The 18,850-nt window shown below is 44.4% G+C and overlaps 1 protein-coding gene across 1 annotated transcript in view; it reads right to left on the bottom strand.

Moving 5' to 3' along the window:
- RGS12 (regulator of G protein signaling 12) overlaps positions 1-18,850 on the bottom strand; it is a 173,193-nt gene that overhangs the window by 69,341 nt on the left and 85,002 nt on the right. The window contains exon 4 of the mRNA XM_083151805.1: positions 3,007-3,028. Coding sequence (XP_083007931.1) covers positions 3,007-3,028 — 22 coding nt within the window. The remainder of the gene's footprint in view (positions 1-3,006; positions 3,029-18,850) is intronic.

The raw sequence follows: 18,850 nt of genomic DNA, 5'->3' as shown, positions 1-18,850 counted from the left end.
AAGCTATATAATACATAAGTGCCTCAGAGGGTTATGCATATGGAACTAAAATATGATAGGCTTGCCTGAAGAGGTGAGTTTTCAGTGAACGCTTGAAAGTTTGGAGTCTAGTGGAGAGTCTTACTGTGCGTGGAAGGGCATTCCATAGGATGGGAGCAGCCCGATGAAAGTCCTGTAATAGTGAATGGGAGCTAGTGATCCGTGCAGAAGAGAGACGCGGATCTTGTGCAGAGCGGAGTGGTCGAGATGGGAGATATTTTGTGATAAGTAAAGAGATATATGCTGGTGCAGTATGGTTAATAGCTTTATATGTGAGTAGAAGAAGTATTTTATATTGAATACGGTAAAATACAGGCAACCAATGGAGGGACTGGCAGAGCGGATCAGCAGACGATGAGCGTCTTGCTAGGAAGATCAGCCTAGCAGCAGCGTTTAAAATGGATTGCAGTGGCGAGAGTCTGTTCTTGGGAAGACCAGTTAGGAGACTATTGCAATAAATCAATGCGGGATATAATGAGTGCATGGATTAGAGACTTAGCAGTGTCTTGTGTGAGATACGGTCGTATTTTCCACATGTTTTTTAGATGCATGTAACATGATTTGGAGACAGACTGAATGTGGGGAAAAACAGACAGGTCAGAGTCGAGGGTGACCCCTAAGCAACAAGCTTGTGGGGAAGGGTACATTGTCGAGTTGTCAACAGTGATGGAGATGTCAGGATAGTAACTGTTCTTAGCGGGTGGGAATAAAAGTAATTCAGTTTTGGAAATATTGAGTTTGAGGTGGTGAGTCCAAGATGAGATGGCAGAGAGGCAAGGTCAGTAATAAATACCACATCATGGTTATTAGGCATCCATGAATGGCAACAACATGTACATAGTTCACATCACCACAAGTGGTTTCCCACAGAAGCCATGGGGCCACCACAGAGCCATCTCCATTGTCGTCCCATAGAAGTGGCCAGTGAGATGGACCATTTATCTACCCAATGATACAAAGCATCATTTTTCTTTCTCTGTATGGAACACTTTTATATTCAAACCATTGTACCAAAGACAAAAGCCGCTTTATTTTGGGAAGAAAATCCTTTTTTATTCACAATTCAAACCGAAATGAAAAATCAGAACTCGGACCAAACAATCAGGGAAGTGAACTGTCCGCGTTGTCCGATGCATCCAGAATCTCGCAGCAACACCGCAGGGTTGTATACGTATCGTGCAAGCGGAACGTTATCTAGAACTGTATCTTATCTCCAGCTTTTGTCTGAAATATTTAACTTCTTTCTACGGAGTCATAAACTTTCTGGTTTCTCAGACATAACGTGCTGATGTGCTGCTCTGGGGTTCAAAAAAAGGTAATAACTTGGAATCGTGGCTTCAGAGCCCTTTCAGGATTGTAAAATATTGCCTTGTTGTTCTGGCACAAGAGCTTCAGTCCTCACCGATAACCACGGGGAAACGTGCCGTAACTCTACATAGCCCTACTGAGCAACGGCCAGTGCAATCTGCAGTGACTGTCTCAGGAGATGCAGTCCTCCTGTCCACCTTCACAACGTCGACATGGCTGAAATGTCAGCCACGAAAATGTTGACATTTCACAATGTCACCATAATTATGCCAACACTGTGAATGTTGACAGTCTCACTGTCAGCAGTACATATCACTGTTGAGTTTAGGCTGAAGTTAAGGTTATATCAACATGCTGACATGCACAGTTACATTTCGATATTCCGATTGTTTACATTTAGAACATGACCGCACCACATCTCACAAGCATGAAATTCCCAACCCTATCACTATGGTAACGGAAAGATTACGGACCTTTATTTCTTCAGTGGCAGCATATTCCGTGGCCCAAGGCAAGTGAGCCACAAAAAAAGTCCAACAATTCCGTTTACACAATCATATGCTAAATGTGAATATTTATTTTTGCAGAATGGGCTATTGCATTGCTTGTGTTAGGTCACTCCAGCATAAAATACCATTTTATTGATATAGATCTTATATATTATATACACGTACATTTACACACGCGCGCACACACAGGCTTTGTCCCAACAAGACCAAACAAAACCATGAATTACACCCAAAACATTCAACTAATCTTTACCCACAAACTCCCTAGACATAAATAAATTATCCAATGCCATGATACCAGGTCCCGGGCACACTGGCATTTTAATTCCTTCCTGCTTTTATCATTCTCCTTTCAAGTCAAATGTAAAGAAATTCAAAAAACATAATGCCAAGGGAATACCAGGAGGCAACACGTTGGCACACGCCAATGATTTTATGTAAAAGCAATGAATAAGCATTAACGTGCCCAGCCCTACAGTGAACAAATCTGTAGGCTCCTGTGTTTAACCTTTTACTTGCTGTGTCAGCAACAATCGCAACAAACATCTGGAACCTCCATTCTCTGCGGGACTGCGTGCCCGCCGACAGTCCAAGGGATAGATCAGCAGCCTCAGCACTAATGACAATAGTTACGGAGTTAATCGGACTCTCCTAAAAGGACGACGCACAGCTGTGCAGACAAGATCACTAAACAATAGACAACTATGCTACGTGCCAGTCAGTGTGGATGAGGTTTGACAGACGGGCTTGTCCTCGCACGTAGATCACGCTGGAGGGTATGAAAGACTGGAGGGGACAAGAAGTCTTTGTGATATTTATATTCTAACTTTCTCTGTTCTTCTACGGCCGCAGAGGCGTGCAAACAACCGGCAGGGACTTGTCCACACATAGGAGACAGGCGAGGACACACCGCGCACCCCCCCCCCCCCCCCCGCGCGCCTGGCACCCCATGACAGCTGTACTCGCCACCTTTTATGAGCGCTTTGCAGAAACACATAATGTCATGTCAGGCAGACACTCGAAGCATATGAAAAAGAAAAAACAAACAAACAAACAAAAAAAAAGGCAAAATAGCCCTTTGTTGCATTCATTGTTATGCAGAATAATATTATAGTACAATGTAACAGAATGATAAAAGAGGGGTTCTTACCTCCATCTGAGACCGTGGCAGCCTGCAGAAGAGAAGACAGAGACATGAGTGCATAAGCCAAGCTGCATTACAACCTCTAAAAAAAATATATATATAGAAAATAAACTTGTATAGATAAATGGAGAATATCTGTCAAGTATAGAATGGACAGTATATTCTGATACAGATCTATCTAAGCACATCAATCTGATTCCAGCTTCCCCCACCCTCCCTCCTGCCAATAACTCCTCCTCGGGTAATCAGACTTTCTATCTTATCACTCACATGCAGCGCGCGCGCGCACACACACACACACACACACACACACACACACACACTTTGCTTTTGCATAAAAACCCTAATCAGCTATAGGATAAAAATACTCGGCAGTAATTTGCCATGTGTATATTCCAGAGAGGAAACGGCATTAGAATACCAAGTTACCAGACATATTTGGATGTTTCCAGAACAAAAGTTTAAATAAATGAATGAAAAACAAATATTATATTAAGTATCATACAATACATATACATAAAATTTAGGTGACTCAAATTCAAGTTACAATCAATAGAAAGAAATTTGTGTTCATTCTAGCACCCGCTATCTTTGAAAACCCATGCATTTCCTGTTCCCTGCCTGGAGTTTCGCCGTCTGCTGTGGTGTTTCTAGCACAGGTCTGGTTTGCATATCCGTGCTGATATACAGACCACACTGTGCTAGAAGCACTACAGCACACAGCGACACCCCAGGCAGGGAAGAGGAACTGCATGGGTTTTCAAAGATAGCAGGTGCTTGAATGAACACTAGGAATGATATGACAAATACAAGCTATGTAATAAGTCAGCATTTGCCTGTTCCATCTGTGTACAGGTTGGCCATATATAAATGCAAGCGAGACGGCGCAAAACTGTTCATTTTTAATTAACCCTTTCAGTGCCAAGTGAATTTGTCAAAATAGGTATGAAAACTGTGAAGAAAACATTCATGATAATGACCTGTAATGTTTACGTTATATACTAAATATTTTTTTTTTTTACACATTTTTTATTTGAATTTATATAACAAATGTGAATAAACGCTGACATTTTTTGCAGATAATTTGCACATCTCTCACAGATGTTAGATAGTGATAAAAAAAACTGGGTAACAACAGACAGACTTGGAGGTAGGAGGGCCCTGCTGCAAGCTTACAATCTATAGGGACATAGGAGGGAAACACAAGGACAGGCACCAACACAAAGGACAGATACCATACTGCTATCAATCATTATTTATATAGTGCCACAAGTGGTCTGCAGCTCCGTACACAGTACATAAGAGGAGACAAAAGGTAATTTTTTTTTCTAAAGCCCTCATATTACCTGCAAAAAGTTATACCTGAATGTGCTTCTGTTTGCAGTTACGAGGGCATGATTATATAATTGAAGGAGGGAGGGAAGGAACGAACACGAGGGAGGGAGGGGGCCTGCTCATGAGAGCTTACAATCTAAAAGGGGAGGAGAAAACAGATCGGCATAAAGAGCAAAACACTCAAAATGGCACCGTTTGCATGGATGAACAGGAACACTACTTTAAAATTGATGCCTCTTGTAGTTTTATTGAATAATAATATTAAGATGCATCAAAAAATATAAACAGTACACACCCAGCACAGTAGGCCACGCTCCCACATTGTTTCTTGTAAAGTGGGTGGAGACTCAATGCAATTTGCTTCACCAAGCTCAACCCCTGCTGTGTGAGGGGGAGGGGCCTGGTGAAGCAATGGGCAGGAGGGCAGGGCCCGATAATGCAAATTAGATCATGGTTTACCCATTTCACTATCCTAGAAGAAACGATATTTATAAGCGACTTGTATCACGATGAGCACAGTTTCTAGTCCAACCCACCCCCAAGGGAAGGTACAGGAAGCAGGCAACTATAATTACAGGTAACTATGAACATTAGTGGTTCCCAAACTCAGTCCTCATGGCACCATAACAGTTCAGGTTTTAAAGGACATGTATGGCTAATTCAAACTATCTGATGTACCAATTAAGTCACCTGTGCCCAGGCATGGTTACCCTAAAGTCTAGACCAGGGGTTCCCAAACTGTGGGTTTTGACTCCAAAGTGGGTCCCGACCTTCTCAGCATGGGGTCAGGACTCCATGTTGCTGACCATCAGGCTGATGACTTTTCTGATCAGTCAGAGATTCAAGAAGTCTGTTGAATTGTCTGTTATTTTAGACTCCTCCCATCATTGTGTGCCTCCACAATGCTGCCATGTATGTGCTGACTACACATGTGATGTGATGACCTTCTACAGTAACTTTCTAGGGTTCTGTCGGTACTTGTTTCCTAGCACGGCCACACCGATTAAGATCGGGGTGGTCGTGCTGAAAAAAATCGGTCGATCGCATCGCATGCGATTTGGTCGCATGCGATGCGATCGACCGATCCGACCGATTTTTGACCCGATTTTTTCATTAAATCCAATGTAAATTGGGTCCCTGGGACCCAATTTTACATTGGATTGAATGAAAAAAATTCCAAACCCCCCCAAATTGAAGCGTGTACACAGCGCCCCACGATAGACGGCAACCCGAAGCGTGGCGAGCGCAGCGAGCCCGCGAGGGGCGGCGGTACGCGTCCTCCGACCTTTTCATGCCCTACTATCCACTAGGGCGTGGAGTGAGAATAGAATAGTGTGGCGAGCGCAGCGAGCCACCGAGCCCGAAGCGTGGCGAGCGCAGCGAGCCCCGCGAGGGGACGCGGATACCTTCACAGGTAATCGCGTCCCTTCGCGGGCTTCACAGTTGTCGGCGTCGCCACGGACACCTGTGAAGCCCGCGAAGGGACGCGTTTACCTGTGAAGGTATCCGCGTCCGCTCGCCACGCTTCGGGCTCGGTGGCTCGCTGCGCTCGCCACACTATTCTATTCTCACTCCACGCCCTAGTGGATAGTAGGGCATGAAAAGGTCGGAGGACGCGTACCGCCGCCCCTCGCGGGCTCGCTGCGCTCGCCACGCTTCGGGTTGCCGTCTATCGTGGGGCGACGACGGGGACATTTTTAATGTGAAATGGGTCATATTGACCCATTTCACATTTTTTAAAATTTTTACACCATTTCAATGTTAAAATTTTTTTTAACATTGAATCCTATGTAAAAATCGGGTGCATCGCGTCGCATCGCGTCGGGACCAATGTTAATGGTCCCGACCGACGCGATGCCCCCGATATTTTACAGTTCCCGACAAGATTTCAATGTTAAAATTTTTTTTAACATTGAAGTCAATGCAAATATCGGGGGCATCGCGTCGGTCGCGTCGGGACCAATGTTAATGGTCCCGACCGACGCGATGCCCCCGATTTTTGTTTCCTAGCCGGCAAAATGGACCTGATTTCAAAGGAAATCGGGTCCATCGGGCTAATCGTGTCCCTTAATTAAGGGACACGATTAGTTACGATTGTGGCCGTGCTAGGAAACAAGTACCGTTCTGTCATTATTTTTATTGCCTGACGGGGTCCCAGAGCAAAATAGTTTGAGGACCCCTGGTCTAGACTGTCCGTGTACCTTGAGGACAGAGTTTAGGAACATCTCATAAATATGTGGCCATGCACAGTGGATGCACCCTATCAATGCTCTTGGAAGTTCTAACCTAGACTATTTCAATGCACGTTTGCCACACACATTTGCCAAACTAATCAGCAACTTCCACACACACACACACACACACACTGCACAGACAGCCATTCGGACATTGGGGTTTATTCTAGTTCATTCTTTCTGACAAAATCCTTCTTAGATGGACAAAACCATGTGCACTGCAGGGGGGCAGATGTAACATGTGCAGAGAGAATTAGATTTGGGTGAGTTATTTTGTTTCTGTGCAGGAAAAATACTGACTGCATGATTTTACACTTCAATATAGATCTCACTTTGAAGAAAAACCCCACCCAAATCTAATTCTCTCTGCACAAGTTACATCTGCCCCACCCGCAGTGCACATGGTTTTGTCCATCTAAGAAGGATTTTGTCAGAAAGAATGGACTAGAATAACCCCCATTGTAACCAAGATGCATTGCCATTCGATGGGATAAGAGAATACGATTTTGCTGACGAGGAGCAGAATAGAACGTATAAACCTAACCAATACATTTTGTGCATCCCTGAAATTTTAAAATAGTGAATTATACACTATTAGCTGCAATGGGATAAGAGAATACGATTTTGCTGACGAGGAGCAGAATAGAACGTATAAACCTAACCAATACATTTTGTGTATCCCTGAAATATTAAAATAGTGAATTATACACTATTAGCTGCAAAGCGCTGCGGAATATGTGTGCGCTATATAAGACACGGTTAATAAATAAACATTAGCTGTGCAAACATTCTTCTGCCTCCTAGGATAGTAAACCGGGGAAAAAAAAGAACAAACAAAATCACTATTTACTGACGATTGTTTTGAAACTCTACCCACAAGACAGTGGGAGCGCCAGATAACAGGCCTATTCTTAATATCAAACCTCTATTTACATTCCCGTAAGTTTGATTCATATAAAGCTTGTAAAGGATAAGACAAATTCTGTATATGTTAGAAGATAAATACTCCAGAGAGAACTAAAACCATTATCACACTTCAGTCTATAAACAAAACCGGTATTGTTGGGATAACTTGGGGTATGCGTGTGTTCTAGGCTAGTGGGTATGTTGTTAGAGATGGGTCTCTTTCTTTATTATTAAGAGTATGTAGTAGAAGGACCATGTAGAGCAGTTTCCATTGAAATTTGGCTCCCGGTACAAACACAAAAAAATATGCCCACAGCACCCCATTGAGGGGGCTTGTCATGCTCCACCCAAAGGGCGTGTCTAGTTCCATATATGGAGATTGGGAAAAGAGATTGTGAACGTGGCACCTAGAAGCGTGGGTGTGCACTGCTACATCTGAAAGGAATCTTTTAAAATTACTTATATCCAAATGTAGATGAGCCCCAAAGCAGTTAGTAAGAGCTACTATACTTGGTAAAATGCTGGGAAATGGTGCTGAGGATTCAATGTAAATGTATCTATCTCGCATTCCTTTTTCCCCAAAATATGTAACAGTGTAATGTGCGCTAGGTGAAATGAGGGAGATTGCTAGACTAATGAGGGAGAGAGGGAGATTGCTGCTATTTCAGGGAGTCTCCTGCAGAATGCATGAGGGTAGGAAAGTATGATCCTGTCGACAGGAGAATGCAGACGCAGTAGTAAAGTGATTTAAAGCATTTTAAAGGTCTCAACATTGTAAATTTAAACATGGCACTTTGCTACATAGGGTACAAGGAATTTTCCCATGTTGAATTCTAGGTTAATGTATTAATAGCTGAGAACTAAAGGGAGCATATGATGTACTGTATATTCATCTGACCCACGCGCAAATAGAAAGCATCCAAAATAAGCAAACAGCAGCTTTGGAGAGGGCACTGCATAACCTGCTGTAATAGGATACTGACAGCATTTGGAGGAACATCATTTTCCAACACCAGAAATGCTGAACATTTGTTCTTGCAAGGAGCATGATCAGCAACGTGAGTGTGACAGCGTCAGGGCATGGGGTGTTGGGGAACATTTTTAGTCGTGTTTGTTCATGTCTACATAATACGAGAACAGGAGGAATTGTGCAATTATCAAGCGCCGACGAATGATTCACAACGTACAGTAGTGTCCTAACAAGAGAACCCTCTTCCTGCAAATTGTTATGACTCATGGTAATGTACCTGAACTATTAGCGCACAAGCCACAATGCGGGGACATGCATACACTGCACGGGAGAAGCGCTAATGGGAGCGTATTGGCTGGAGCACCATTTATCAATCACCACGAGTCTTCGCACTCTAGCCCTTTAATAGGATTAAGTGAGCGGTCGGACTTAATCCTATGCTAATTCCCTACTATATTGTTCTATGTACTGTATTGCAGCTGAGAACAATAGGCCATGGCTCACCATGGCTCACCAGAGATGGCTAGTTGAAGAAGGCTCCATCTGTATGTCAATATAGTGTTTTTAAAGGAAGTCTATCCCTAGCCATAACACCAACTCCAATGATAATGCTGACACTTATGAGGTCAACGTTTTAAGCATGTTGATAGAATAACTGCTGACATATACATCTCCTACAGCGTCTCATAATCCTGGGTTATTGCCGGGTCAACCCGGGTTGGGTCTCAGTGGAAACTGCCCCCTAGAAAAAAAAAAGAAAAAAAACCTGTGAACCGGCAATAATCCGGATTCGAGTTGGTTTGGACGTGAGTAGGATCTGTGGGTAACATAGGTTATCTGACTCAGAAATGGTCGAGCCCACACCTCCCAACTGCCACAACCTGCGGGCCATCAGAAGGTTGCGGGGTAGATTGCACACAGGGCGGTATTCAATGAGAATACCTGCGAGGTGCAGCGAATCCTTTTTAGGATTCGCTGCACATTCGCCACGTTCCGGAGCCGGCGGGCTCCGGTATTCAACGTGTCAGGGGCTCGCTGCCCCTGACTGGCGAATATGAGCTCCTGCGGCGAATGCCGCAGGGAGCCTGAGGACGGTGGCAGGCAGAGAGATGGAAGTCTCTCTGCCTGCCCCAGAACGTTTGTGGGGGGGGAGGTGGACTCCCCGGGTGCCAGGCAGCACAGGCTGCCCCCCGGGGGTGCCAGCAGGGGACCGTATATTCACTATACCCGATCGTAACGATCGGGTGCAGTGAATATATGAATATGTAATGAGCGGCTCGGCTCCGGCGCCCCCTGCTGGCTGCGGTGTAAAAAAAAAAAAAATATATATATTTTTTTTTAAATTAAATATATATTCATGTGCTTACAGCACATGAATAAAAATAGCATGCCCCTCCTCAGAATAAAATTCCTGATTTTTTGACACCAAATGTAAAAAACAAAACACTTTATTTTAAAAGTTCACATTCCACTTCTCCATAAAAAGATAGCGATTGCTACTCAGTGAATCATGGCGAAAAAAACCTTCAAATGTATTCGCCATCTGGTCATTGAATAGGGTGATTCACCGTTTTAGTCAAAAATTCGCCAAACAGCACAAATTCGCCATAAAAACATGGCGAATCAGGCTCATTGAATACCGCCCACAGTCTCCGATGCTGACAGCAGTACAGGTTTAAGTGAATTCATGCTACAGCACAGATAGGTAAAACAAAATGACTGAGGTACTAATCAAGTCACCTGAGCTGAAGCATAGATATTCTTAAAACCTGGACCATTGGTAAATCCTGAGGACCCATTTTGAGATGCACCGTTTATGAAGCATGATAAATCCACCTCACAGTATCAACTCTGTGCGTGGACAAGCAAAATGAATGCAGGAATATTCCAAGGAATGGGTCAGGACAGCAGAACTCACATTTTGTCCCCTCGACCACAAATTCATGGTGGGTTTGCTCCGACAGCTGCCTCTAGAACTGCGCTTCCTGTCACAGCATAGTACTCCTGTATAAGCAATTAAATCCTGACAGTATGGAAGGCTCATGTTATACCACCAATGTCCTGGATTACCTGGCAAACGTCTCCTAAACTCAGCCAAATGGTCCCAGAGATACTTCTCACAATAGAGTCCTACCGTTCCCCCGGCTGTCACGTTAGTAAAGGTGACGTGTAGGAAGGGTTGGTCACACCTCTGCTAACAAATGGTTGTATGGGACGGTGTCATACATAAAGCAGGATAATTAGGTGTGATCCTTTAAGATAATGAATGTCACAAACAACTCACGTTGTCGTTGGAATTTTCATTTAGGTGAATACGCAAAAAGCCAACAAATGTCACGGTTAGTAATTGCACATACCAAAGGGTGGAATACAAAGAAGTCATGGTCCATGAAAGTAATCTAGGAGGTCCGTCACAAGAACCATCCTCTTCTCATAGGACATGAAGAATAGTTTTCTCCTCATTTCCAAATACAGAAGTGTCTCAATATATTGGCGGCTCAGAAATGCAACAAAATTGTAGCGACCAACGGGTTCATTTAGCTATGCTCTGTTGTGATTCGTTTCATACTCACAGATATACATCAAATTAATCAGTGCAGTCTCATTAAGCCGGTTAAGATGCACGGAACACGTGTGCAGGGTGTCTTGCAACGTATGACATATTGAGGCTAACTGTATATACTGGGGAAGATTATAAACTATTTATAATCTTCCCCAGTTCAAAAACAGTACAGCTGGTGTACATAGTCAACCTATGGTTCTCCAGCTGTTGCGGTACTGCACATCCCAGCCAGCAATGTCACAGTTTTGTTATTAGGACATCAGTGGCGTAACTTCATAAAATTGCAACCCCCGCACCGGGAATTTTGGTGCGCCCGGCCCCCCAAGAAAAAGTTACCCCCCCCCCGCGCTTGTCCCTGCTGCCTTTTTAAACGGGACACGCAGATCTCTGCTGTCCCGGCGCTTCTCCTCCTGGCTCGGCTCTTGTCCTGCTGCTATTAAAATCTCCCTCCCAAAATGTCCACCCCCTTACAGCAGACCGTTTTTTGGGATGCTAGAGGAGGCTCCTCTAGCATTAAAAAAAAAAGTCTGCTATAAGGGGGTGGACATTTTGCAAGGGAGATTTGAATAGCAGCATGACAGGAGCCGAGCCAGGAGAAGCGCCGGGACCGCAGACAAATAGATCTGCGTGTCTCGGCTACAGAGGTGCTGGTGGCGGCAGCAAGCAGGCAGCAGTGGAACAATAGCCTCCGCAGACCCCCGTCACCCACACTTTACTCAGCGCCTCCCCTCTGTTGGGCTATTGTTACGCCACTGTAGGACATGCATAAACTGTTGCAATGCATGCTGGGACGCGTAGTTCCGAAGCAGCTGTGGGCATGCACGTTAAATACCCCTGCAGTACAATAGGCTGCTTGTGTCCATTGGTTTGTGTAACAAGTGTGGCAGGCATCCCTGTGCATCAACCTTTTCTCCAGATGTAGCTTCTAGCAGTCATATATACAGTATGGTACTAGTAGTGTTCATTCTAGCACCAGTCATATTTGAAAACCCATGCAGTTCCTCTTACCTGTCTGGGGTGTCGCTGTGTAGCTTCTAGCACAGTGTGGTCTGTATATCAGCACTGATATGCAAACCAGTCCTGTGCTAGAAACACCACAGCAGACAGCGACACCCCAGGCAGGGAAGAGGAACTGCATGGGTTTTCAAATATGGCGGGTGCAGGAATGAACACTACTAGTTAAAATCCCGTAAAAATAAGAGTTCCTGCAATGTACTTTGAGCGGTGACAGTTTTTAGCCCATAAACCACACCCCACTTTCATTTATGACATCTTTTAACACACAAAGAAGTAATTTGGTCCATCGAGAGGCCTCTAGTGGTTACTGGAGGTACTTCCGGTGAGGAGTAGCTAGCCTTTTATTTATATCTGTATGTATATATAGATATTTAGGCAAATTATGATCAATTCTTTCACTCTGGGTGCATTTATGGATTAACATATATTTGATTATCCATACAAGCTCATTTACCGTTGATAATCTTTGTATTAATAAATAAGAAGGACACTTGATCTATAGTAGAACCCTGGTTCATCTAGTTATTTATGGGAAAGATCTATTGTGTAATACTACTGCCTATATGCCATGCTTCCAGTCTCATTTCTATCAATTTTGCCCCTCCCATAACACCGAGACGGGATGAGATGCGTGCACCCCCATGGTCAGGACAGTGATTACTGGTCCGGATGCCGTGCTCTCACAAAGCCGCGCTGGTTTCCTTCTTAGAAAACATGTAATTTATGTCACCATTAATTAAAGGTTTCTTACTGGCAATAAGATATTTTACATGATCAAATTGGTTCTTACAGGTTACGCATGCCCGAGGCGCTGTTTGTGCACCGGAAATCATCACATAAAAAGTTTAAAATGGGTCAAAGTTGGACAATTAATACAGGAAGATGGCTGAACAGCACCAGGTTTATTTGCACATAAAATTCAGCAACATTGGCTAAGCAGCGGCCTTAGCAAGCAAGCTAACGCCACCTGTCGGACAAACGAACTTCCGCCCTCCACCGGCATGCAGATGGATGTGTTCACGTAGACATCCATTCACATTCTGTCTAAAAAATATATATATATAAAACACTATATATATAAAACACTTCTACTTGCATATAAAGCTATTAACCATACTGCACCAGCATATATCTCTGCACTTCTCACACAATATCTCCCATCTCGACCACTCCGCTCTGCACAAGATCTGTGTCTCTCATCTGCACGGATCACTAGCTCCCATTCACTATTACAGGACTTTCATCAGGCTTCTCCCACCCTATGGAATGCCCTTCCATGCACAATTAGACTCTCCGCTAGCCTCCAAACTTTCAAGCGTTCACTGAAAACTCACCTCTTCAGGCAAGCCTATCATATTTATATACCACACGCATAACCCTCTGAGGCACTTATGTATTATATAGCTTACCTTCTGGACTTGTAACTTGGTGGGACTGCTATGCTATTACTGATGCCTGTCCTTGTGTTTCCCTCCTATATACCTAATAGATTGTAAGCTTGCAGCAGGGCCCTCCTACCTCCATGTCTGTCTGTTACCCAGTTTGTTTTATCACTGTCTACTATTGTAAAGCGCAATGGAATCTGCTGCGCTATATAAGAAACTGCAAATAAATAAATAAATAAATAAATAAATAAATAATAAATGCTGTCTTACAGGGGAGAAATCAATGGTCGAATAATTTTCTCCCCCCGTTCGCAAATAAAATTCAGTTTATACTTGGAACGGGGAGGAATTCATAGAAAAACAGAATTAAGCTGAATCTCCCTCTTACTTCTGTATATAGTTTATTTGCAACAGAGCCCAATTAAAAAGCTTATGAAGTAAATAAGCCAACATTATGGTAAATGCACACACATACAGTAAACGCTATTACACGTGTCTACATATATAATATTCACTGTAAAATATATATATAAAAGGGTGTTGGAAAGAGTTAATGGGGGAACCAAATTGATTAGAGTCGCCACAGTTCTCATGTACTGGTGGAGCCCATTATTTCTGCTGGCACCCTCCTACTTTTCTTTCCAAGAGAGATTTTGAAATGGAGATGGTAGGTAAAGCTATTGATGTACAATTAAAAATGCTTGCGATTTCAAAGAAAAAAAAATGCCGAACTGATGCTTTACTGATACCCCTTTCACACTTGCAAAAATATCCCAGGTTTTTGCACATGAACGTGCATCAACCTGGGATTTAGCTCAGTGTGAAAGGGTCTTGAAAGAATATCCCGGGATGAACATGCCGGGATTTCTACCCAGGTCCTGACCTGGGTAGATTCTGGAATCGACCCGGGATGCGGTCAGTTTGAATGGTCCCCTACACGGGACTTTAAAATAAGCTGCTGATTGGAGCTTTCGCGGGCTCACAAATGCTGATGTCATCTTTCAGAGCCCTAGAGTCCATTTCCAATGACATGCATATGTATTTGCAGGGATTTCCCGGGATCAGTGTGAATGGGGCTGTCCCGGGTCGATCCCAGGTCTGAGTGCAGTGTGAAAGGGTACATTCCCAGGTAGAGTCCCGGGAAGCATCCGGGAACACATTCCCGGGTATGACCCGGCTCTGCAAATGTGAAAGGGGTATTATAGCCCTTTCACACCAGAAAATGCAGAGACTTACCCGGGAATACAGTCCAGGGATCATGCAGGGACATTCCCGGGTTGGCCCCTTTCACACCAGCCTAGTCCCTGCATTTTCTGGTGTGAGGGGGGGCAGCGTTAAAAAAAAAAAAACCCACAGCAAACACCAGTGTTTATGAAGAATCATGAGGCCAAATAGGTTTGTAAGTGGAACCTACAGTTTAAATACTCCTTAATAGCTTTTACTTGTAGGTTTTAAATCCAGTTCTACGGTTCTTCACCATATTATTTTTGGAACACAGAAGTTACATTGCCTGTAAATTCTCTCTCTCTGGTTCTATAGCGGATCACTGCGCAAACATAAGGGGGCAGCATACCTAAGAAGGTTCAGTACTTGTTTCCTAGAACGGCCACAATCGCGGGCATCGTGTACCTTAAAGTTAAGGTACATGATGCCCGCGATGGACCCGATCTCCTTTGAAATCAGGTCCATTTTACCATCAAAGGCAAAATCGGGGGCATCGCATCAGTCGCGGCCATTAACATGGCCCCCGACGCGATGCCCGCGATTTTGCCATAGGCTTCAATGTTAAAATATAGGAAACAATGTGAAATGGGCCAATATGACCCATTTCACATTATATATGGCCCCGTCGTCACCCCACGATTGACGCCAACCCGAAGCATGGCGAGCGCAGCGAGCCCGCGAGGGGCGGCGGTGCGCGTCCTCCGACCTTTTCATACCCCTACTATCCACGTCGGCGTGGAGTTGAAAATATAAAGTGTGGCGAGCGCAGCGAGCCACCGAGCCCGAAGCGTGGCGAGCGCAGCGAGCCCCGCATATACCTGTGAAGTTATACGCGTCCGCTCGCCACGCTTCAGGCTCGGTGGCTCGCTGCGCTCGCCACACTTTATATTCTGAACTCCACGCCGACGTGGATAGTAGGGGTATGAAAAGGTCAGAGGGCGCGCACCGCCGCCCCTCGTGGGCTCGCTGAGCTCGCCACGCTTCGGGTTGGCGTCAATCGTGGGGGGGTGGCGGCGTTGAGGGGGTAAAATTGGGGGTCTGGGGAATATTTTACATTGAATCCAATGTAAAATAGGGTCCCAGGGACCCTATTCACATTTGATTCAATGTAAAAATCGGGTCGATCGCATCGCATTGGATTTGGTCGCATACAATGCAACCGACGCGATTTTTCCGACACGACCACCCCGATGCAAATCGGTGTGGCCGTGCTAGGAAACAAGTACCGAAGGTTCCAAGTACATGGCCCTACTGTGCCAATACACTTAAGCCCACCCAGTGTGATACTGAGGCATTACAATAGTCTATCTCTGGAAAATAAAAATAGATGGCAGATCTAAACCACACAGCCGTAGCAAAGCGAAACAAAAATAATAAAATAAAATGTATAGAAGACTGGAGTAGAACAAACAGAGCAGCTAAAGAGTCACCGCAGCCCCCCCCCCCCCCCCCCCCCACACACACACACACCAATTACCCTACAGACCCTCACCTTCTCTGCACAGATATTATATGTTTGCTGCTTTCTCCAAATTCCTTTCCTGAGTCGAGGCATGTTAGCGAGGGTTCTGCCTTCCTCCCGGGCACTGCCATAACGCAGCAGCCAGGAAGGACAGCCCAGAACTGAAACCTAGAACAGAACGGGAGACTGCAAAACTACTATTACTCACAGCACAGGTAACTGGGGATCAGAACACTCCCTTACAAGGACAAGTAGAGCAACTTTCCAGCATCTGATCAGCAACTGTCATACATGGGTGTTGGGACACTTACCCGACACCCCATTATCCAATAACCAGGGGAAAGATGTGGTCAGCAAAGGCCCCAGGAATTGATCAGTAGCAGATACAATACATTTTCTACAGCAGCATATGATGGGCCCAAAGGTCAATGAGCAGAATAGTTGTGGCTGCTCGTATAGGAACCAAAGATGTGGGACAAAATTTGCAATGACCTTGGCCCATTAAGTGGGACTATTAGGTGCACCTACAGCAGAGATTCAGGAGGACACATCTGTACGACAGCTTTGTCCTCCTCCCAAAGAAACGGACCAGTGTTGATAGAAGCATGTGTGACATTGGCCAATCGGATCACACAATGTCTGCCCATCAACCTGCAATACTGCATAGCCTCCAACATAACCCATTGCATTAGGTACAAAATGCTCTGTTCCTGGACTTCCCTGCCAGTGGCAGTTACAGAGGTGGGGCATCAGCACGGTCCAATATTCAAAGAGGGGGGGGGGTCACATCAACTGCTAGTGAGTCCAGGACAGTGATGTTTGGTGTGGCTCCCCTTTTTGAATATTGGACTGTGCTGCAGGCGCACATCTGTAACTGCCACTGGCAGGGAAGTCCAGGAACAGAGCATTTTGTACCTAATGGAATGGGTCATGTTGGAGGGTATGCTACTGCATGGTAGTCAACTTAATCCAGCTTTCCCGCAGCACTACATACTGTATGTGTGCGTTGTGAAAAGTCGACAGCTTCTGAATGCTAATATGAAGACTAGGTTGGGGGATAATATGTTGACATTCAACAATGCTGACACATTTAACATGTCAACACCAGTGTGTTGATAGACCCTAAACCGAACCTTTAACAATTACATAAAAATGACATTTTTGGGGTCAACTTTTGGACCATGTGGGTATTAGCGGGTGTCCACATTTTATGTTGTCCTATTGCCTATGCCAACATACTGGCTGCCGACATTTATTTATTTATTTATTTACAGTTTCTTATATAGCGCACACAAATTCCGCAGCGCTTTACAAAGCATAATTAGGAACAAAAACACATATCAAATTACAGTACGAGACAGATTAGGACAAGTACATGGTAAATATGGATAGTTGCATCAGGGGACAGGACACTGAAGCAATCATCAGGGTGGCAGAGGTATATATATTCTAAGAAAGGCACAAGAGGAGAGAGGGCCCTGCCCGTGAGAGCTTACATTCTAAAAGGGGAGGGTTAGACAGACGGGGTGACACAGAAGGGAAAGAAGTGGGCATAAACAGTAGGTTAGGATGAGAGATGGTCAGGTTTTATGCTGGAGGGTGGGAAGAGGTCAGCTTAGTCTTTGATATTTTAAGTCTAAAAAAGCGCTGGGTCATCCAGGAGTAGATAGCAGAGTGACAGTAGGAGATATGAGTGAGGATGGAAGGAGAGAGATCAGAAAAGGAGCGGTAGATTTTAGTATTATCAGCATAGAGGTGATAGTGGAAGTTAAGTGAGCAAATAAGTTCACCCAGAGAGGACATATAGAGATAGAGAAGAAGAGGACCAAGAATAAAATTTTGGGGGACACCTATTATCAATGGAAGAGCAGGAGTGGTGAAGTCATTAGAGGTACAGCTGGGCATTTTCAAAACAGACAGTGCAAATACAAGTATTAACAGTGATAGTCAAAGTTTTAGCAGTTGCAGAAATGGTGATAAGCTGGATGAACAGTCAGGTAGCCAAGAGTAGAATGTTGTGAGTATGAAGTGAGCTCACTCAAAGCAGTCCCTTGGTTTTCTGAGTTGCTGTAGTTTCTGTTTTTCTGAATCACTTGTTTTTCTAAACCATGTCGACACTCTAAAAAGACACTCCAGGCTTGCGGTCCAGTGGCAAAGGGGGTTATTCAGATCGGCTCACTGTTGTGCGAATTTGTACGCCGTTCCGTTACCGAACGACTGCGCATGTGTAAGGATTTGCAGTACGCATGCGTGAGGTCAAACTGAATTAAAACTTTAAAATTTAATTTGTCTGGGCAGGGGCTATCTGATCACAGACCTCTGCAAATTCGCAGTGCAGAATCAGGCCTGAATCAGACCCATCTTCTGAGATAGGGTATGTACATATGGGGGAAATACTTCTCTCAATTCTATGGGAAACTCCACTGGGGGCAGGGGCTGATGGGAATGTTCGAATATCCCCTGAAAAGCGCTGTGTAATATGTGCGCGCTATAAAAATAACTGCTAAGTAAATTAAATTGAAAAAAATCACTAAATAATGCATAAGTAGTAGTAATAATAATAATCATCAGATCACATTATTTTGTTTGATATTGTAACCCACCCTTACTGCAAACTTGTATAGGACGTTCTCCTACCACCCAGACAACAATACACTTTAGTCCAAGGACAGGACTCCACAATGCCAAACCGTTGGAGCAAAAAGACTAAAAAACACAGCCTTGGGCCTAATTTGTCTTCTGGCAACGTATACA

This window comes from Crinia signifera, chromosome 1, assembly GCF_055691185.1.
Source record: "Crinia signifera chromosome 1, ASM5569118v1, whole genome shotgun sequence".
NCBI lineage: Eukaryota > Metazoa > Chordata > Amphibia > Anura > Myobatrachidae > Crinia > Crinia signifera.
The sequence above is the reverse complement of the archived record's forward strand: the minus strand, read 5'-3'. Positions and strand labels throughout refer to the sequence as shown.